At 37.7% G+C, this 22,857-nt stretch overlaps 3 protein-coding genes across 3 annotated transcripts; 2 read left to right on the top strand and 1 right to left on the bottom strand.

Annotated features, from left to right (window-relative positions):
• The first annotated feature begins 4,757 nt into the window (after nt 1-4,757).
• LOC111335021 (cell division cycle-associated 7-like protein) lies at nt 4,758-7,161 on the top strand. Its single transcript, XM_022940855.2, has one exon. The coding sequence runs from the start codon at nt 4,882-4,884 to the stop codon at nt 5,656-5,658; it is 777 nt and encodes a 258-aa protein (XP_022796590.1). The 5' UTR covers nt 4,758-4,881; the 3' UTR covers nt 5,659-7,161.
• A 1,485-nt stretch (nt 7,162-8,646) lies between these two features.
• On the top strand, nt 8,647-12,432 carry LOC111335025 (uncharacterized). The gene is made up of 2 exons (XM_022940858.2): nt 8,647-9,383; nt 10,880-12,432. Exons 1-2 carry the CDS (start codon nt 9,155-9,157, stop codon nt 11,212-11,214), a joined length of 564 nt encoding a protein of 187 aa, XP_022796593.1. The 5' UTR covers nt 8,647-9,154; the 3' UTR covers nt 11,215-12,432.
• Nucleotides 12,433-13,914: 1,482 nt separating this feature from the next.
• On the bottom strand, nt 13,915-22,584 carry LOC111335024 (zinc finger TRAF-type-containing protein 1). The gene is made up of 4 exons (XM_022940857.2): nt 22,278-22,584; nt 20,891-21,129; nt 16,286-16,497; nt 13,915-15,234 (listed from the first exon to the last, which is right to left on the bottom strand). Exons 1-4 carry the CDS (start codon nt 22,470-22,472, stop codon nt 14,852-14,854), a joined length of 1,029 nt encoding a protein of 342 aa, XP_022796592.1. The 5' UTR covers nt 22,473-22,584; the 3' UTR covers nt 13,915-14,851.
• Nucleotides 22,585-22,857: the final 273 nt, after the last annotated feature.

Genomic DNA, 22,857 nt, shown 5'->3' with positions numbered 1-22,857 from the left:
TATTTGTAATTTGTAATGAAATTTAATTCTAGCAACTGTCGTGGGCCTCCCTTCGTCTTTTTACACGATCAGTGTTGTAGAGAAGTGGGAAGATGTGTTTGTTGCAGTTTTAACTTATTACACTGGTACTATGACTTGTGAGTCCGGCCTCGTCTGACTAGTCTCACTGAGAGCGGGGTCAAATGATTGGGACATTGCAGCCTTTGTTTTTTAAAGAAGGCCCATTTTTGGAATTTTTACAACTCTCATAAGATAAAGAGCGAGGAAATGAAGTGCAAAGATAGGGCCCTTTTCTTCCCTCTCCTCTCTGGATCCGTCCTTCCCCCATCCTCGGAGACCCAGGGGCTGTGAGTCGATTTCAAGTTAAGGACAGAAGAGCCCCTGGGGACATTGTCTTACAAGACTAGTTCCAAACGGTCGCAGTCGTTCTGGCATCTGATTTGTGCCAGAAAATCTTTGTGTTTTTCTGCCCAATCAGAGTGAAGTGTCCTTTGGAGTCCTTTCGTGTGTTTTAATTAACACGTATGGCGTTCCATTTCCGCCAAAATTCAATGTTCTATTTTACATCGTACTTTCCACAATATTTTTTACATTGCGTTTGTCATTCGAGTTTGCACTGGCGATTCAACTTTTTTGCATTCAACATTCAACTTTTGTTTATGCAACATTTAAGCTATCGCTTTCGACATTCAACTTTTTAGAGGCAACAGTGTAGTTTTCGAATTCGACCCTTGAGTTCAGTCCACATTCATGTTTTCGCATCCAACATTTAGCATTTGTCCTTTAAGTTTTGGCTTCCGACCTCCGACTTTGGGCACTGTACTTGCAAGTTTTCGTGTTCGATATTCAACTTTTCAAATAGGACTTTTACCCGCTGGTCAGTGACTGAAGGAGATCGTAGGCGCAATCGCCCTGAGCCACCCTTGCTCAAAAGGTGGATGATAGGGACGAGAGAATTCCCAGTTGAGTGGACTCGGGAGACCTTTCTCTACTCCCCACCAGACCAGACTTCACCAACAGGTCGAAGGTGGCCGAGTTCTTTAGTGGGGCGCCTGTAACTTGTTTGCATCTCTCCAGCTAATTTAGCTTACGTTTTCCCGAAATTGTATTATCGTTCACAAGTGCTGTTAAACTTTGAATCAATTTGTGTCATCTTCAAAAATTTGATCCAGCAAATGTCTGATGACAAGGCGTATTTGAATTCAGCTGTCTTGGATATAATCAGTGCTATAGACAAATTTAGGGGATCTGGAGATCCATGTTTAGATTTCCAACCAATAGTTTTCAAGTTGGATTTTCTGCAAAGAATAGCTGTTAGTCTTGACGTGGATGAACTAGTCTCAGAATTGATTGGACATGCTTACTGGATGTTGGCAGAAATCGATCAAAGAAACCACATTAACTGTGCATATCAAGCTCCACTGCATAATAGAGGGACACGAGGGAGACCTTCCTACGAAATCAGCGAGGAACAGCTTCATTTTTTACTCCAGCAAGGGTTTAAAGTATGTGACATTAGTAAAATTCTTGGGGTGAGTGTCAGGACGGTTGAGAGGAGAATGTCAAAATTTGGGTTGAGTGTATCAGGTAAATAGTAACGTGGATTTTTTATTTTAATGAGAAAATGAACCACAAGAAGGACAATTTAGTATAACTAAATGATAATAATTAGTCCTGGATTGATGCTATAAAAAAGCATTGTTTGATCCTGCAAATACTTAGAATGTATTGCCCACCGGTAGTTACAAAGATTTTTTGTTTCACTTTCTGGGAATACCTGAAGGTAGGTTGTTGCACCGAACAGTTGTGATTAGATTTGCAAATTAAATTTTCTCCTCCACTCAATTGGGAATTAAGGGGTGGCTCAGGGCGATTGCGCCCACGATCTCCTTCAGTCACTGACCAGCGGGTAAAAGTCCAATTCGAAAAGTTGAATATCGAACGCGAAAACTAGCAAGGACAGTGCCCAAAGTCGGAGGTCGGAAGCCAAAACTTAAATGTTGCACAAACAAAAGTTGAATGTTGAATGCAAAAATGTTGAATCGCCAGTGCAAACTCGAATGACAAACGCAAAATGTAAAAAATATAGTGGAAAGTACGATGTAAAATAGAACATTGAATTTTGGCGGAAATGGAACGCCATAAACACGCACATATACAACAAGCTCTGTTGCTCGCTATGTTTGTTTGGGCCGTGCGACGAAGCTTTGCCCGAGGTGAAAAGTTTCAGTCTCAGCACACAATGTAAGAGAAATCGATCAGATTGTCCGCGAAATCTTACCGGAAATTATACTTAATACTTTCGTAGGTATCAAAGAGAACGTGTTTAAAAGTTTGCGAGGTTCGTGTAAAACATGATGGTTGCAAGCATTGATATGTCGCTTTAAACGTTAGATGAGATGTAAGCCTAAATCTCTCATGATTTTCTGTATAATTTGCTGTAACTGAAACTTTTCCAATCCTGTGAAGCTATTTCGTCGCACGGGCCACGCAGGTATGTCGAGCAACTGGCACCTCGGGCAACTTTTTGTACACGCCCGGCCAAAATCTAATGCAATCTTCGCTTGGAAAAAAAAGAAAAGCTAAACGCGGAAACTTTTGTTTATTAGATGTGGGTAGATAACCCTGTACTAAGCTGACATTTACAATAAAGGAAGCCCGCCCTTTCCATCCAATATTTCTTAGTCTTTGGTTTTGTTTTCCCCAATGAAAGCAGCAGCGATTCCCAATGATCAAAGGTATTTAACTTAGTCTTCAACAATCGACAAAAGAGGTGAAATGACAATGACCAAGGGACTAGAAGAGAATCCGTGGCCTTTCGAGCTCAAGAATTTGAACACTCTACACAGCAGTTGAAAGATTAAACTTTTTCCAAACCCCTTCGGCAACTGTCTGAAAACATATCTCCTTTCCACGATGTTCTCGATTATTAATTTTTGTTCAGATTTTAATTAGCTAACCGGAAACACAGCAAGCTTTCTTTCAGCTCTTGCTGTACGTCTTATAAGTTATAAGACGTATAGTAACAGTCGACGCAAAACTCACCAAATCGCTCAAATTCGCCATTTAGAGCCACGGAAACGACAATACACAGCAAGTGAGGTAGGTTTACATTTATTTTGAGCTTTAACTCAGACATTTCACGATATAAGTTTACGATAATAAGACTCTTCAATATTCTCCCATACATTCCTTTATATTTCGAATAAACAACCAGACTCGTCGCTTGTCTGGGCCCCCTGTGGACGGTATATGTGCGTCTTAAAACACACGAAAGGACTCCAAAGGACACTTCACTCTGATTGGGCAGAAAAACACAAAGATTTTCTGGCACCAATCAGATGCCAGAACGACTGCGACCGTTTGGAACTAGTCTTGTAAGACAATGTCCCCAGGGGCTCTTCTGCCCTTGAAATCGACTCACAGCCCCTGGGTCTCCGAGGATGTCTATAGTGGCCGAGAACTGCCATTAAAAATATTCAAATTTATAGGAATTATTTTTATTATTTTTGTTTTAATTTCGATTTATTTCTCATTTTTCTTTTTAAAATAAAAGCAAGTGAAAGTAAAATGTAAAATAGAAATAAAATGAAACCAAAGATAAATGAAATCAAATCAAAATTAAATACTACCCGGCCGAGCGTTGCCAATAGCTTTTTTTTTTTTTTTTTTTCGCGGTCGGAAAAAAAAATTTGTTCGTGGCCGAACGCCGCCACATGGCCGAGGGCTGCCAAACAAACCCAGAACTCTTTGCAGGATGCCTCTCAAGATTCTAGTATGGCGTGGAAAACTTGAAAGAGAAAGTGACTGCGAAAAGAGGGAAGAAGCGTGATGCAGGAGATACAACGCATAAATTAATTAAAGGAAAGGAGCTGTATAATAATAACTGTCGAATTCAACGAAGAATAGGAGCCGTTTGCTCACGGTGGGTTTCGCAATGCATACAAAGCAACCACAAAGCACCCACAGTTCAAGGGGACTACCTGGGTAATTAAAAGGTACCTTCCTGATGCTGTGAAGGGAATAAATGACATTGGGAAAACTGTCCAACAACACACCCAAAAGGCGGTTCAGATGCATCTTCTTGCAAGGAATTTTGCTCGCCAGTTGGAACAAAAAATCATTGGAAAACATGCATTTGGAGAGGTCCTAAGGTATAGAAAGATCTACTACGGTGAAGATGATAAAGGAGAATTTGTGACTGTGGAGGAGATTATTGATGGACAGTTTACCAAGTACTTAAACAATACTGGTGATTGTTGTGTCGAGGAAACAGATGTTATGGGTCAGAAGGCTCAATGTCTAACCCATTTTTCTTGAAAAGTCAGCCAAAAAGCTCATGCTGCTAGACACTGACAAGGACATGGGTATGAATTATTCGACCCAGAAATTGCTTCTCATGAACTTTTTGATGGTAGTACATTCTGGGTTTGTTTGGCAGCCCTCGGCCATGTGGCAGCGTTCGGCCACGAACAAATCTTTTTTTCCGACCGCGAAAAAAAAAAAACTAGTGGCAGCGCTCGGCTGGGTAGTATTTAATTTTGATTTGATTTCATTTATCTTTGGTTTCATTTTATTTCTATTTTACATTTTACTTTCACTTGTTTTTATTTTAAAAAGAAAAATGAGAAATAAATCGAAATTAAAACAAAAATAACAAAAATAATTCCTATAAATTTGAATATTTTTAATGGCAGTTCTCGGCCACCACAGATGTCCTTCCCCAAGGTTATCCGTTCCATCCATGCCACGTGATGCATCATATGATCGTTTTCGCGCCATTTCCAATCGTCGTGTTATCAGACGGAAAGCCTCACAGAGTAGTGTGTGAGGAGATTCGGTACAGCTTCTCTCACATTTTACTTCAAGTCGTGTAGCAGTATGTCTTTTCTCGAAGAAAGTAACTATGAAAAGAAACGAAATATTGCAATTGCAACAAACCAGGAGATGTTCGCCAGTCTTTTTCCCGAAGGAGTTCGATCTTTGTACCCGCCAGCAACAACTTCGCAGCCCTCCATCAAGAAGAACAGAGTGGAGCGTAGACAATCCGAAGTTCCATTACTCAGAAGACGACTTCCTAAACGTAAATGCAGATCCTTTGTCGGAAAATATGACTCAGAGAAAGGTGAAGACGAAGAAGACATGGAGGTAGAAAATGTTCGCTCTCCAAACACTCTTATAATCAAGTTGTGGCCTTCGCGCAGTTCCAAGATGCAAAGTTCATCTGGAAGCGAAGATTCAGACAGTTCAACGAAGCGAAAGAGACCGGCTCCAAAACGACCAACTATGTGTCCTGTCCAAATTACCGAAGATGATTTAATACTGGTGGCAGAACGTGTGTGCGACAAAAAATATGATCAGATGAATGGATCCTCGTGTCACCAGTGTCGTCAGAAAACAGACGATCTGAAGACAATATGTCGGAGCTCGAACTGTATTGGAATACGTGGGCAATTCTGCGGACCTTGCCTCAAGAATCGGTACGGGGAAGACGCCAAGAAAGCCTTAATGGATCCAAAGTGGCAGTGCCCTTCTTGTCGCGGAATTTGCAACTGCAGCTTTTGTATGAAGAAACGAGGTCGAAGATGTACTGGCATAATGATCCATCTGGCTAGAGAGCGCGGATTCAAAGATGTGAAATCCTTCTTAGGTGACTGAAATGGACTAGGCGGTAAACACAAACGTTCACATCAGCTAGTTTTTGTTTTACAGTGAAAAAGTCTGAAAGTTTTTGCTAGTTTTTGTCTGAAAGAGTCCTTTTTACTTTTAACTGAATTGATTGCTAATTAAGTTTTTTGCATGGAATATTTTATGTTAGAAATTTGCGGTTTGAAATTTGAATTATTAATCATTGAATGAATTAACCTTCTTGAATAATATGCTCAATATGTTTCCGAGAACTTACCAGTACTCTTCAATTTTATATATGATATATATGTATACGATCTAGTGAAATTAATGTTTTAATATATATCTATGTATGCATTTACCATAGCACTGTTAAGTCAAGAATTGCATTTGAGTAAGTGGGAAATTATTCTCACTCAGTATACAAAGTACATAGCTGTTGTAAGATTAGATGTCTGTTGCATGGTTAAAGTATGCGTCGTAGTTTTTATGGCTGTTGTATGTAACTGCGCAAGAGGAGCACTTGAGAGTGTTGCTGTTGGTTTACATAGACTTGTCTCATTTTCAGAAAAAAACAGACAGGAGCTCACTGGCTTTCATTGATTGTAATTGAAATTTAGGAAATAGTTAGATCACTCAGGCTGTCATTAAAAGTGCTAAGGAATGCATTTTCCCTGGTGGTACTTTAATGGCTATACCCTCCAGTGTTCCTCCAGAGAAGGGCACTGAAATTATTATATCAGGCTTACAATGGAGAAAGTGTACTTTGAATGTACACTAATAATTTAAGGTGTAAAACTACCCAAATGTTGAAGTCAGTTAGGAGATAGTGGTGCTCTTTAATTCCAGAACCAAAGTAGTGTCAGTTTTTAAGAACTTATATAATTGATGCAGTAAATGGTTTGAACCCGGGGGTAACATGTGAAGGTGTAGTCTGATCGTCCGGGTGAGTGTAGTCCTGAGAAGGACTGTTGTCGGTGGCAGTGACTGACGTTTCGACAACCTGTGCGGAAGTCATCATCAGAGTCAAGTGAGTGATTGTTGTCAGTCACTTGACTCTGACAGTCAGTCACTTGACTCTGATTGTTGTCAGTCACTTGACTCTTGACTCTGACTTGACTCTGACAACAATCACTCACTTGACTCTGATGATGACTTCCGCACAGGTTGTCGAAACGTCAGTCACTGCCACCGACAACAGTCCTTCTCAGGACTACACTCACCCGGACGATCAGACTACACCTTCACTTATATAATTGAGTGAAAAATCAGCCTTGCTCTGAGGGTGGTGTTAAATGCTACAGTGAGAAACCTCATTCAGATTTTTCCCTTGACATATGTGTGATGGTAGGATTTCATTCTAGAGAGAATGTTTAGAATTGGTGTATGTGCTGAAAGTAATTGTTAGATATGAGTAATTTTGATTTTTATTGGGACACAGCAGAAGCCTGATCTAGATATTTCTTTGATGAATTTTATTTAGGCAAAATTCTTGTAATTCAGTAGAAGAAAATATAAAAAAGTTAAAAACTACTATTTTATATCCTACATTACAGCTAATGAACAATGAATGTTTTCAATAATGAGGTTGGTTGTTGAGCCTGGGGCACAACAAAAAACCCTAATTTGAAATCTCCAGAGATTGGTTTCTCCTTAATATAGCATATTACTTGCTAATCCACTCCTGGATGTTTCAAATTTTTGGATTAAAAAAAATTATAGTTTACAGCAACCCTTCAGTCCAAATTACAATTTTATCAAGTACCAATCATCAAATGAAAAGAAATGTGAAAGAAACTTTTATATCATGGTAAGATGTTCCTGAAAACAGCTTGATTATAACCACTTGGTGATTTTTTAAAGAATGACTTCCTTGCTGTCCAGGTATACTGCAGTCAAAATCAATATTGACTCTCGTTTGGTGATTTCAGCAAGCTTACAACTTACCATTTGTAGCTATTTATAATTCATAATTCAAATGGTCATCTGTGCCAGTTCACACGTGCTATACACATGTACTGAAGAATGACTGGCTATGAAGTACCTCCAAAATTAAGAAAACTGCACTATAATGACTACACACCTCCAGCTTTGCTTAGCAAGAAAAATTAAGAAATAAAAACAAGTGTCTGGCCTAAGAAAAAAAAATCCAAGTCTCATCACATCACAGAATTACTTTTCACAAAGCTTTTAGATGGTTAAGCAACATGCTCATTTCCACAATCATTCACCTGTTCATTGCAACCATGTTGCAAGCTTGTAGACTTCTTAACAGCTGTTGCTGGTGCTGTCTCTAAATGTCTCCATTCCCCCTCACACAGCTATAACCTAGATGATACCTTCAAACCATGAAGAGAGTTTCATTAATTTTATCATTCTTTATTTGTAATGTAATCCTGAAGTCAAGGATTGAGTGCCAAGTCTAAGGATGTCAAAAAAGTGTCACTTTCAAGTGAGGGTTGGTACAGACTTGAGCATTAACATAGATAAACAGAGGATGAAAAGAAAGAGTAAATTTTGGTGAAGGCTGTTTACGAATTCTGACACATGCAAATGCCTGTCATGAATAAAGAATGAATCCCAAGCATCACTACATTTCAAGCCACTTTTAAAACGTCTCAAAATGACACTACTAACATGACTACAGTTGTTCCTTTCCCTTAATAACTGTAATTTTCACTTCTTTACTGAGTCCCTTCACTGAGTCTCACCAGCCTTTTCTATTGTATTCCACCTGCTTTGAATGGTCACTTAAAGTGGAACTACTATAATTAAAAAAAAATTAATTTTCCTCTACCAGAATCAACGTTAGTACAGTTGAACCTGTGTTAAGTGGTCACCTTGGGGAAAGGCGAGGTGACCGCTTCATACAGGTTGACCACCTAGGTTCCTGAGACTGGGGCTATTATAAGAAAACAACACACAACGCCACTTTCTGCCATAATTGATCACTTAATGTATAGAATCTCTTAAAAAATACTTTTTATTTTGATTGTGGGAGACTAAAAAATCACGTGAAAGGCTATTTTTAATTTTGTTCGCGTGCTTTCGACACTGGTGGAAGATAAAACAAAAAAGGCCATTGGGTTCCAGTAAAGGGTGACCGTGACCACTGAGAAGAGGTGACTGCTTACGGTGATGAAAATGATAGCGATTACACAATTCGAGACTTTGGCAACCGACCGCTAAATACGGTGCGGCTCGATTACAGGTTCGAGTGTAATATTTTTGAGCTAGTTTTTTTAACATAACGTGGTCAATTATGGCATAAAAAGGGGATTTGTATCGTTTTCTTAAGCAACCCTAATTCTGTGGAACCGGTGTTGAGTGGTCACCCCGCTGGAGGGACCGCTAAAATGAATGCAGTTTCCACGATCTCACGTTGATGTTTTCTGACCATACTTGTTGTGTATCGCAGGCGAATCCAGTAAGAGAGAATAGTTTTGCGAGAATCTTTCTAGAATAGTTCCCAGAAGAAACGTGCCTTTCGTGATGTTCTACCGTCTCAAAAAACCTTGAGCAGATAATGAGTACAAGAGCTACATCAACAGCTTTTTCAGACTTGATTCTGGCTGCTTGTTCACTGTATACAGCCTTGAATGTCCGCGAGATGTCTGGTTGTGCGGCTTTGGGTATGGTTTGTGTTGCAATAGCTGCCTCTCTTGGAGTTCTTAGGTTTGGTGTCGTCTTCCCGAACTTTCAATCTAAAGTGATTCGATTGCATGAACTGTTCGCATGGATTGCTGCAGTTTTAGGTAGGATTTCTGCATGAGTAACACAACTCAACAATTAAGTATCCTTGTGCACTCTCCCACAAAACACGGCTAAACTTCAGAATACCCGGCCACATCATTTACATGTTACTGAATAACAATAGCGTCTATTGTGTTATGCCCCGTTCTTCAAAGCCTCCCGACATATATAAATGATGTGGACGGCTATCCTTTGTGGAGCTCTTGTCTAATTTTTAGTAATAAAACAAATGGTCCCTCATTTTTTATTCTTTTATTCTTAATTTACCATTTGAGGTGTTATATGAGGAATCATTGAATTGATTAGTTTCTGGACCAGTTTTTTACATGTAGATGGGGTAGGGAGAGATGAAGTCACAGGGAGGGAAGGGAAATTTAAGTAAGGGGGGTTTATGTATGAAAAGCATCAAATGCCCTTTGGTTGCTGCTTTTGATGTGAAAGTACTTTTGATCAAATTCTGGTGCACATTTCTTTTGACAGGCTTTCAGTCTGTAGGAACAAGCACTGCACATTTCCTATTTACCTATCTGCACTAGCAGATAACCTGAAACAGGCCAGGATCCACATCAGTTTAAATCTTGACCTGATAGTACTGCAACAAAGATTTACTGGGAGGTATTTCCTCACATCTTACCAAACCTATTGTTTAGCCACCAGGGTTTATTGGGAAAGGTTTCTTTGTCTTTTCCTCAAGCATTTGAGGAATGAAGTTGAAAGAACACTGACTAAGGGAGACTGGAAAAGGAAAGATACAATCCACTATCCATACTTCAAAATAGACAGAATCTGAAATGAGGGCCAAAAGTGATCCACTTTATTTATAAATAGTGAAAAACAGTGCAGTGCAAGTTTTTCAGGGCCAAATTTGCTGATATGTAGACCTTACTATCTGCTCATTTTGGATGAGGTGTAAATAGTCCAGTAATGAAAAAAGGGACTAGAGTCCAGACTTGGTAGAAAATAATTTATGTATTAGATAAAATTTTTGTAAAAGTAACCACAACATTTGGTTAAAATACAAACTGCAGAACTTTTGAAGGTTCCAAACTGGCTTGAACAAAAACTCAGAAAACAATAAATAACTTACTCTGCAAAACAAAAAAACAAAAGATAGGTAAGAAAAATGTCCACATCAATTTTCAGTGTTAAGGTTAAAGTTCTTTGATGTGATTGATTACTGGTAATTTGAAAAATCACAAATACAAAAAGTAGATGAATAGGGGAGAGGAAGAGGAAAAGTATAATCTTAAATTCAGTAAAACAAAAGGTAACACTCATTTGGATAATGTTTCCATGCTGATGTTGCTCAGAGTTGACATTTGTGACATACACAGAAAAGATCCAGTAGTTTTATGCAGCACTCTAGCTTATATAATGTTACAAAATACAAAATGCTATTTATGGAGGATTTACTAACTTGAGCCTGCAGACTATATTTGTAAATATAAATCAGAAGTTCTAAGCAAATTCTCATACAACTTTGTTTCCTCCTTTGTAGGTATTCCTTTTATTGGAGCAGGATTTTGTTTTTATCACCACAAACCTGCCAATGCCAAGTTTCATCTGATGAGTTCTGTCATTGGTCTTGTCATTTCGTTTGTCCACAATCCAGTGGAAGAGATGTTGACAAAGATAGTTAGCACTCTGGCTGTGTTGGGAATAATTTTTGTGACATTCATGAGTTCAAACTTCTATGCAACTGCTGGAGCTCTTGCTTATGGATTAGCAAGTGCAGTTGAGTCCATCAGTTTTCTTGGTTTGCCTGGTGTTGACTGGTTTCATTACATATTGGCTGGAGGAAATCTCCTTTTAATGCATGGTTTTATCAAATAGAACCATGATTTGACCAAAAAAAAAACCCAGACAATAAAGCTGAGGATTTTAAGCCCGTGAGAAGGAAGCTTCAATGGAGGACAGGAGAGACACGTTTCCTCATTTTCAGATCAAAAGAAAAGGACATAGCACGAGTAAGGATATCAACTTTTGTTGTTCTGTTCTTTCAAATTCTGACATGTTTTGCACAACATCAAAGTTTGTTTGCTGGCTGAACAGACCATGATGAGAAAGAGGGACTACTCCTTGTCAACTGACACTAGTTATCACTATGAATGAATTAGAGAGCCTATAAAAATTATGTACTTAATTTTTAGCAAATTTTATTCAAAGCAAGACCTCAGCAACTCCAGTATAGTGTAATTCCTCTGTGATCAGTACCTCAACACTCTTCCTAAAACAAAATACTGGTAGCATATATGTGCACGATCCTTTGCAGTAAAGCACTATTTAAGCAATAGTGAAAATCAGACCTGAAAAAAATTCAGGCTTGTACGGGATTCGAACCACTGACCTCTGCGATACTAGTGCAGCGCTCTACCAATTGAGCTAACAAGCCAACTGGGAGCAGGCCATCAAATTAATATTCAACATAAACCCGTAAGATGATAAATCAAACAACAAACATATGAAATACATATATATGAACTGCGGTTATGAAACGTATATGTGCATCATCCTTCGCAGTCAGTGGTTCGAATCCCGTACAGGCCTGAATTTTTTTCAGGTCTGATTTTCACTATTGCTTAAATAGTGCTTTACTGCGAAGGATCGTGCACATATACGTTTCATAACCGCAGTTCATATATATGTATTTCATATGTTTGTTGTTTGATTTATCATCTTACGGGTTTATGTCGAATTAATTTGATGGCCTGCTCCCAGTTGGCTTGTTAGCTCAATTGGTAGAGTGCTGCACTAGTATCACAGAGGTCAGTGGTTCGAATCCCGTACAGGCCTGAATTTTTTTCAGGTCTGATTTTCACTTTTGCTTAAATAGTGCTTTACTGCGAAGGATCGTGCACATATACATTTCATAACCGCAGTTCATATATATGTATTTCATATGTTTGTTGTTTGATACTGGTAGCAGTTATTTGGGTGGATCAGAGTGTATATTGAATCTAAAGAATTAAGACATGGTTTACTTAAAAGCTATTGTTACACAGTGTTTGTGGATTCTTAACCAAAAATAAATAGAATAATAGCAAATTCTAACTCTAGTTCATGATTTCTTTGGCTACTTCTACTTTTTTGTTTTTCCAGTTTGAATGACCACAAGAAAAGCTACAGATGTCATACACTCAAAATCAATCAACTTAACACGTGTCCATGTGGTCATGCTCTCATTTTCAGCAACTACTGAAGACTGAATAGAAATAATTAAGGGAAGTGATAGAGGTTACTGAGCATCCAACAAAAAAACATGCTCACCTCAAGTCACTACAAATCTATCACTAGCATAATTTTGTGAGTTATTTACACAGAATGGGTCACACTTGGGAGAAAAATATAACTTTTCTTAAAAAATGACCACAGAAATGTAAAACATCATTCAGAAACAAAAACTTTTTAGTCAAATGAGCAGTGTTGCATGAATGAGTGAAAACTGTCAGTGTTTTAACACATTGAAAACTGAAGAAAACAAAATCTAGAGTGCATGTTTACTTCTTGGAGGAAAAGGCACTGCAATCATGCATTGTGTTAAAGTTTATTTGGTGCTCATTGCAGAGTTTTTATAGGTGGTTTGCAACCAATCTCTAGAGACAGGTAACAATGGTGAAAGTAACAAATGCTGGTGGATGAACAAAAGAAGCTAATGAGATATCTATTGTTTACGTCCACTAACATGGCGGCAATGACATAATGTGCAGACCACCTATAATTAACCTCAAAAACATAGAAATGTGAGGGATGGTGAAATTGATAACCATCCATATCAAAAGCTTGAAGTTCTAGAAAATTTCCACATTTTTGAGTTGATGGTGTTTCCAATCTAGAAAGCTTCACTGACAAGTGTTGACAGTTGCCCCTTACCAGAAACAACTGATTGGGTAGGAGGGAAGGAAACTAAACCAAATTGGTAAGTTTCTAAAGTACCTCTGACTGGTTGCTGTGTTATAAGGGGAGTATAACTGCCTCCCAGTTAGCTCAATGGATAGAGCGCTGGACTGTTGTGTGGGAGGTTGAGGGTTCGAGCCCCGGCCGGACCAACACTCGAGGTCTTAAAACAAGTGAGAAGAATATGCTACCTTTCTATAACATCAAGAAATGGTTAGATATTCTAGTCTTCTCGGATAAGGACTAATAAATAGAGGTTCCGTCTCCTGCAGGGTTGAGGGTAGGAGATGTTAATTTCCCCCGCACGAGATTACTGTGTGATGGATGTCCTTCTCTGGGGGGATGGGGGATGGGTGGGTTTGGTTAAGTGGGGGAACCTGGTAGGAGACTGCGTGTCCTACTGTTCTCCCACCTGTACAAAATGTACACATCTTTACAAACAAACAAACAACTGAAGGAAATTTTGATTTTATCAAGTTGGTTCATGGCGTAAATCTGCCACGGTAAAGAGTTTCAAAGCTTACTTTCCGAGTGTTAGCCCTTCAAAAATTCATAAACATACCTTAACACTTTTGCCATAGTATCATACACACACTGCACTTTGCAGGGCAATGAAAATTGTCCAAAAACAAGGAAAAATTTTGCTTGCAGATAAACATTTATTTTCTGGTAAATTCAAAGGAACGTGATGGGAATTTTGAGCCAGCCAAAAGTAGACACTAACTTAATGTGGAGTCAAAAATGTAGAATGATGCAGTGGGTAAACCCTCAAATTAACAAATCAATAAGCAATATAACCTTTCATTGCTTGCATGTAAATACATTTTATTTTTTGCCAAAACTCACTCTTTATTATTTAGTAACTTATGTTAATCTTTGTTAAAATTTTTGTCGATCACAGTTCAGTAGTTTTTCAAGTTATGGTTACAATTGTTTACCACAATTGTGGTCTCTGTCATTCAGTCTAGAATCTTAAATTGTACCATTTAACAACATTGTGGACACTGGTTCACCAAACTCAACCAGAGAGACAGTTAAGATGAAATCTGGAAATATATTTTCCAGCAGAAAAGAAGTCTTTCGTCTTTAAAGTATATTAATTTTACATCCAAAGTCATAAATTAATTTGCCAGATCATCGTAGTAGTTTGTAGAAAGATAACAGTGGAGAACAAATTTGCAGCAAAAGGATACTATTTGTTCCAACTAATCTTTGTTGCCAATGAGAGATAGACAACTGGTCAACAGTACTGACATTTAACCTAAGCAAACCGGCTGCTTAAACAGTGAACAAATATTGCTTTGAGGTACAATTAATTACAGTAAAAAGACCATCTTTTTAATAATTGATATGATTTTTCAAAACCTCTCATATCTGTTGGGAAATAATATACTGGTCAACAGAATTAAAATGGTGCAAATAAGTCTACGGAAATGCAAATTGTACTCAAAAGATAAATAGCAAATTAACATATTAAGCATCACTCTTGAACACTGGTTACAGTGCATTGAAAAAGTAAGTAACAGATGCTAAATAAATCTATGTACACTGTATCTTTTTCTTAGCAAAATTATTTCTAATTTTCTGAGCTCGGGATTTGAAAGATAATCATTCTCAACTTGATTGTATTTGCATCCAGCATTCTGTTGCACTCTGTTGGATCCAAAAGTACAAGATCATGATGACTGCTTTCTTGCAAATCACTTGTGAATTCGTGTTGATGAACTTCAGGTTTGATAAGCAAGTCACTGAATGGGCTTCGTAACATTAAGAATTTGACATTGACGTTGACTTTGCCTTTCTGTACAAGTTGATAGGTCAAGACCCGCTGTATGCTTTTCTCATTTCCAACCACACTTGCCTTCACCACCCACTGTTGACCCAAAGCATTGAATCTACTGCTTTCATAACAGAGCTGTGGGATAAAGTCATCTGAACGGTATGGCTTGAGCTGCAAGTCTACAGATGTTAGGAAGATGGTTAACCTGTATTGGTTAGTAGGAATGCATGCAGTGCTTAAAAAAAAGTGCTGTGTTCAATACCCTATGATACCTGTAAATGCAGTTGCTTGCAGTATGATGCAAAAAAGTTGCCAATGTAACTAACACAGAAAAGTATACAAGGACAGCTCACAACAAAGAAAGACTGTTTTAGCTGTCAGAGCTACTTCTTCCGGGTTGAGAAGTCCTATGACTTTGGGTTCAAACAACTTATTGTTTGATTTGTTCACATTATGCATTAACATTCATCCTGACAAAATCAAATTTGGTGTTGGATTGTTTGTTTGACAATGTAAACAACAATAACCCACAACTGTGGCAACCTTTACTGTACCATATTGCCCATCCCAGGCTGTAAATAAAAACTACAGATTATCTATAACTACTTGTTATTTTACAGTTGATACATGTACTTCATTTAGGGCCAGGACACACTAGGTGACAATTAAGCTGCTTTGAAATGACACAAGGACAACCTTGGCCATATGAAGTTGAGCAAAGCAATTTTGTGGCAACAACAGAATTTAATCCCCACCACACCTCCCACAAATTCAAACTGCTTTGACTTTTGGCAATGATCACAGTGATAACATGAGTCACAGCTCCTTAGTTTTCATGCAGTACACATGAAGTTCTTTGTCTGAGCAACATGTCTCTTAGTATGTTCCAGGGGTCAAAGTGTTAGTTAAGTAACCGTGAAAAATGTTGGTCTCACCATGGAATGATACAAACCAAGCCTGAAAAAATGGCCAATAGTCAACACAATCAGTAAAGAAATCAATATGAATCAAAACAACAACAAAAAAAAACCAAAAGCATTTCAATATAATTATAGTCACTACAATAAGAACTTGATCAACTACAACAGGTTGATTAATGAAAGAGGAAGAAAAGAAACTAACATTTGATACCTAATAATGGAAACAAAAAGTTGTTGATATTGTCAATCAAACAGTGAAAACAAATTAAAACAATCCATACACTGATATCAAAGGAACAACAATATTAACCATTTATAGCAATCTTTTCAAAGGACAGCAAGTTGAGGATGTTTTGGAAGAGATCCTGCTCATCTTTATGATTCCTATCTATGACCTCTAATGACTCCATCAGCTGCAGTCCAGTCATGCTGGGGTGATCACACTTATCCTCATGATCCCTGAGCTTGTGAAATGGACCCTCCCACAGGCAACCTATCCTTTTAAACTTGCAACACACAGGCCTGAAAAAACATAAGACACTAATCAAAGCTGAAATGCAAAATATCCTGTTTTGTTACTTTGGAGATTTAAGCATCTAACAGATTGCCTTAAATAAGAGAATTGCTGAAAGACACAATAATATAAACATTAGTATGAAGCATGTCGCTGAAGGAAGATTTCCCACCTGCCAAGAGAAAGCAAAAGAAAGTCAATGTAAAAACATTCAAAAGTTATGATTAAGTCTCCTTAGTTATATTTGAATCACATTCCATACAGTCTGTCTTTTGAGGTCATTTAATTTCAATTCACCACCACATGGCAACTCTCAATTGGGCCTTTAAACTGTTCTATGACCATCATGAATAATTGGACACAGAAAATAAGAGTTCACATCATTTTCATACAAATCACAACCGCTAATGGCTAATCATGTCTGAGTGTGCTCCTAAACTGACTTGAGGTTTGAATCTACATATTTACAAAATTCAAAGATTTTAGAATTGAATCTATTGGAACTGAATAGGGAAATGTTCGGAATATGGCACATTCACTGTGACTGGTCAAAAAATGACTCAAACTCTTATTTCTTTGTTTTAACCCAAGGAGTGTTTGCCTAAAAATGTTGCTTGAAGACTGTCAGTTTAGCTTGTTTCAGGCATTCAGTTAGTACCATAAAGCGTGATAGTAAATAGCATGATTTAAGCAGAGGACATTATATAAAACCAGGGAGGTTTGGGTTGGATTCGTCACCCATCTCATTACAAACCTTCTGCACATTTTCACTATTTCGCTCCTTTTACAGACTGCATGCCTGCAACAGACTAGTTCAGCTTAACACAACTAAGGATGTGCATTTTTGCCTCAAAATAAATTCTGCAGCCAATGTGTCCAAATTGTGATTTGTATGCCCATTCATATTCAAGTAGTTTGGGACTGGAGCTTTATTAGTGATAAAACATTCCTTAAAGTTTGACAATGGTGAACTTAAGTTATCTTATTATTCCCACTTAGATACTGAGCCAAGAATAATTCTACTGAAAATCATTTCATGTTCTAAATCCCATTTCCCAACAGTTATTTTCACCTCAACTGAAAAATATCTTGTGGTAACCAAACCTTCAGCTATGATCATTGCATGTAACCAGGAAAATTACATTTGTTGACTTATTGTGTTGATTTATTGTGTTATCAAACCAACACATTAAAATATAAGCACTGGGAGGAAAGTTGTATTGAAACTGCTATCTTAGCCACTGTGACCTGTGCACCAGTTCCTCTCCAGGTACTGATGTAAACATACTGGGAATTACCAATCAATGAAACATAGCACTATGGCGTAAATATTTGCTGTAACTCCTCCAGAGTTTCAAAGCTCTGAACAACCCCCCTCTCTAAAGGGCCCCTTCCCTCCTTCCTCCCCTCTACCAAACAAAGTTTAGTGCTGATATTCACTTAGGCTTGGAGGTGTTCCAGTTATAGGTAGGTCTCCAAGGCCCTGCCCCAAAAGAAAAATAAAATGGTGCACTTGGCACTCAGTTTGACTGCTACACAGAAGAGGGAAATAAGTCACTCTCATCATGGACACTTCTAGCGATGAGTATTAGTAAACTACCTGCCCCACCCCACACAAAAATGCCCCCACCTCCATCAGCCCTCTGCCTTCAAGCCTTAGAAATTAATAGGTCCCCAGGGGAACCTACTTAAAAATATACTTTCAATAAGTTTACATATTGCGTTACACCAGAAACACATTATTTTACACTTAAACAACATGTATACATGGAGCAACTTTACAGGCTTACAATGACTAATACACAATTTAGACACCATCTATGTAAAAGTGTGTACTTCATATTATCATTGTTTATTTTATACATTACATCTTTACTCACGAACACGTCAACACAAATGCATAAAATATTAATATGTTGGCCAGAAAACAGGATTTTCATGACACTTCACTTCCTGAACCTTTGAGAGTCACATCATGTGCTGATTTTAGGGTCTGAAAACTTTACTAATGACACTGCTAATTTCAGAGGCACAACACAGATTTTAAGATTATATTGCTATTCAGTCAAACTTAATAACCCATCATATTCATGTATACAAAATGGTCATTAGTGTGAAGTTTTCCACCTTGCATTAGTCAAGAACATCTTTCTTCATGATTCAGGCGTTGAAACCCTGAGAAAGACCAAAGTTCCCTAGCCAAAATTCCATGGGTACTAATTGTTTGTTTTCATTAGTCCTGTTAAACAAGTTACATAATTATGCAAGTTAAAGGGTTAAAAGGTTGTTGATAGGCATGCATAGATTGGGAAGCCTTTGATTGACACACCACTCAGTGTAATCACCAACAGTCCGTGACTAGGTCAGTTGATAGTCTTTCCACAGTCAGTTTGTCATTGACCAGTGGTAGCCTGACTGTCCAATTGATGAGCCAATGTTCTATCATTGATGGGGTTAATTTATTTTTTCAAAGAAAAGTGTTTGGTATCAAAGTGGTAGGTTTTTAAATATAGAGAAAGCTTAGCATTCTTTTGAGGTCCTTCATTATGCTCACAAAGCAACCATTGTTAGCTTCATCTTTGTCTCCCACCATCTATTGTGGGCTCTCTGGCCCATCAAAACACTTATATATAGTTGAATAATATCCAAGCCCATGGAGTACTTTATTTTGTCAAAACTTTTCTTCTGCTCAGCCATTCTTCTGGCTCTGATTGCTTTCCATGCCAATCTCTATCCAGTGCATAAGCCATGTGACAGATCATGATGAATTTGGATGATAAAAGTCATCCTGAATTCAAAGTAACCAGTGCCAGTTGAATCGCAATGCAGCTAACAACTTGTACCAAAACAAAGGACACCATGCCAAGGATAATTTGTGTAATTTGCTGGATTTTTGTTGTCACCAAAGAGCCCTGGGAGCTAGCTATCAAGTATTCACAGTAATACTCTTGGCAATGGGGTCTAATGGATAAGTGTCACCTTCTGAAGCTCTGAGTTCTGCTATGATTGGTGTTATGTTTTACAGCTGTGATTGGTGCATTTTGAGAAAGTGTCTGAAGTCTGCTGCTATCAAGCTCTCTTGTTTTATTTCTTGATTATGGGTATTTGTTAAAATTTTAATCCCAGTGTCCTTACTAATGATGTAAAGGTGAATATTCATGTGAATTACTTGCTTATCCCTGCCTGTGTAACAATAACTATCTTGTTCAATGAGTACAACCTTGACTTCATCCTAAAGTGGGCGGTGTCTAGCGTTCTTGTAGAGCCAAACAAGAGAACCACAACACAGAGAGCCTCTGAGGGTACATAACATTGATCAAACACATCAACCACAGCTGTTAAAAACTGACCAATCCAGGCAGAGCATAATGCTTCATAAGGTCTAATGATAGTGGTCCACTTTCTTGCTTGCCCATTTGAAGTAAAGCAGTGTGCAGTTGAACAATGGCAATACACATCAGAACTGACTGTATTACGAGAAAAAAAACTTTACCCTTGTATTTCAAATCTTGGTGGTCATTTTGTGGTTCTTTAAAATATTTGCAATTTGTTGTGCACATGCATCACAATGCAAGTTGAATACACCTAGATCAACTTGCTTTATTCTCATCTAATTCCACTTTGGAATTGCAAATGAAACAAAGTAACCAAATAAGTTTGGATAAAACATTTCCCGCATTGACATTATGGTCTTGATGAATGAATAAAGCACGTCCTGTTAAATTTAAAACACTGAGTCATCATTTCAACCACTTTATTTCACACTTTCAACTAAATATTGTTAACCTGTCATTAACATTGAATCAATATTTATACACGCTTAAGTATTAAATACACTATCAACTATATAAGTTTCTAGTTATAGTGCGCACCTCAAATCTACAACTTGCTTGATGTTTAAATGAATTACCATAAAAAATTAATTCTCTCTAATGTACAATATTGTAACAAATATTCCATAACAACAGATTCTTACATTTCTTTATGGTATGATATCAAGATAACCATTTATACTACTAACGCACCAAATTCGCTTCTTTGAAAGTGATAAAATTGAAATTAAGAATGATATGTTCCACAACACATATTCTTTGTAGAATGTTAGCTTGATGGGGAGGGAAATACCAAGCAAATGGAAGAGAAGCTTTTCTTGGAATTTAAATATTGGTGCTTAACACTTGCATCCCTTTCAACCAACATGCCCACACACAATAAGAGATCAAAGCAAACAAAGTATTGTTTTCACTACTTTATTTCACCAAATATATTATCAACTCATAAAATATTTAAGGCTGCAAAAGATGAAGAAATCAACAAGAGTAAAGCAATAATTCAACACAAAGAGACATTTTGACATATTGAAGAAGAAATGATACTGATACAAATACAAAGTTCACTTACCTGTTTAAACATTCCTTCTCCTCGTGGTTTTTCAAATAGCTCCGCGGCAGTTCATGATTACAGTATGGGCATTCTGCAGGAAGTTCTGAGATAGCTTTCTCAACTGCTAAGTTACGAGAACAGATATTGCGATTGATTTCCGTTCGACAATTTGGACATGTTGACTGCTCGTTTTTCAATCGGCTATCAGCCAAGAGATGTGTAAAGCATGAGGCACACATCAGGTGACCATTTCGGCACTGTATCAAAAATGAAACTTTAGTTAGTGTAACCTGAACAGGTTGTATTTTGGGCACCTTTCATAAGAAAATTTATTTTTCAATTATAGTATCATTAAAGCTAGTGAGAGCCACTCTGTAATTTGAAGTGTGGCATTTTCTGATGGTGCATTTTTTACCCTCCCCATCTTTTAACCCTATGTGTCATTTATCCTTACTAGTAATTAAAATATTTAACATAATTGATAGTTTCAGGGATGACCGCCAAATTACACCAACACACAATTACTTGTAAAATCGGAAAAAAAGGATTGTCAGAATAAATTGATTTTTCTCGCCGCATTTGAAGTAAACGATAAGTTTTCGCCAACAGGTACATGTATTCCAAATTAACATGGAAACAACATTTTTCAATTGACATCATTGCAGACTGATTAAAATGTTTGCACGACAGGAGAGAATTCCTTTCTGGTAAAGATGTAAAGTTTGTTGGGAATCCTGAGAGGCCATGAGATTAATACTCTATCTGGTCTGATAAAAGAAATTATCGAAGGAATTAAATTTTCCACGCCTCGTGAAATCGATTATTTACATAAATATTTAAGTATAATTATATCACAAAATCTTGATGAAGCGTAGCTACGTACAACATCGACTTCTTCAGAGTCAATGTATTCTCATATTAAATAAATCAACCACAAAACGGAAAAAAAATCGAGACGAAGAGCTAACAAAATAAACTTCCTGACGGACGCGATCGGCACAGAATACTTTACAAAAACCAACAATTCTAGTAATAGTACGGTTGTTGCGTAGTGCAAATTAAACTCGTAACGTGATTCGGCGAGGATCGCAATAAATTTGACCTTTAGATATAAAATTAACCTTATGGAGCTGTGCAGAATAAAGAAAAAATAGAGACCTTCTTCACAATACAAACATACAAAACCTACAACTGGGTGTAGCGTTACCAGATAGTTATCGGATGGAAGACAATAACAAAGCGGGCTGGCAACGTAGGTACTAAACGATGCAACCAGAATTGACATCACCGAAAATAATTATATTTTTGAATCCAGAAAGACCAGATTATTTCAAGTTCACAATAGTTTCCATTAAGACAAACAGCTTGAGATTTCATCCCTTGATTTAAGTAATTTTATTCCTACCTGGAAAACTGATTTGGTGGGCAAATCAAGGCAAACGGTACAGCTGAGGATGTCGTTTAAACGAGCCTCCAATTTAACTAGCCGATCGCTTTTTCTGTCGTCCCTTAATTTTGCTTTCTTTAATGGAGGTTCGATATTTTCTTTTTCGGATGTATCTTCCACCTGTATGGAACCTTCGGCTTCTTCCTCTGACATACTCCCTTTTTTTTTTTGTACAAAATCTGACGCCCTTAAAGACACCGCTCGGCTCAACCGATCGATTTGTTTTGGTATGAACAGTTGATGAGATGATGTAATGTTTACTTCTCTGCGCCTGCGTCGTAATAGAACGGAACAAAGTTCAATCGTTCCATATAAGGTAAACACTCGTCACGAGACCCTCATGCTAAACCTGTAAACTAGAGAGATAAGTCGCATGAAAAAATTGATTGCGGGTGTCACGAAAACTAAGACCTAAGACCTAAGACCTAAGACCTAAAGACCCAAAGACCTAAAGACCCAAAGACCTAAAGACCTAAGACCCCTCGAAAATTAAGACATCTCGAAAACTAAGACCCCTCGAAAACTAAGACCTTTCGAA

The sequence above is a fragment of the Stylophora pistillata genome, chromosome 3 (assembly GCF_964205215.1).
Source record: "Stylophora pistillata chromosome 3, jaStyPist1.2, whole genome shotgun sequence".
NCBI lineage: Eukaryota > Metazoa > Cnidaria > Anthozoa > Scleractinia > Pocilloporidae > Stylophora > Stylophora pistillata.
This window is presented reverse-complemented; position numbering and strand designations above follow the sequence as displayed.

Coding starts and splice junctions, on each gene's coding strand:
- LOC111335024 (XM_022940857.2), bottom strand. CDS start 22,472: ATGTCAGAGGAAGAAGCCGAAGGTTCCATACAGGTGGAAGATACATCC. Junction 21,130..22,277: donor CCACCAAATCAGTTTTCCAG/GTAGGAATAAAA, acceptor TTTTTGATACAG/TGCCGAAATGGTCACCTGAT. Junction 16,498..20,890: donor GAGAAGGAATGTTTAAACAG/GTAAGTGAACTT, acceptor ATGTTTTTTCAG/GCCTGTGTGTTGCAAGTTTA.
- LOC111335021 (XM_022940855.2), top strand. CDS start 4,882: ATGTCTTTTCTCGAAGAAAGTAACTATGAAAAGAAACGAAATATTGCA.
- LOC111335025 (XM_022940858.2), top strand. CDS start 9,155: ATGAGTACAAGAGCTACATCAACAGCTTTTTCAGACTTGATTCTGGCT. Junction 9,384..10,879: donor ATGGATTGCTGCAGTTTTAG/GTAGGATTTCTG, acceptor CCTCCTTTGTAG/GTATTCCTTTTATTGGAGCA.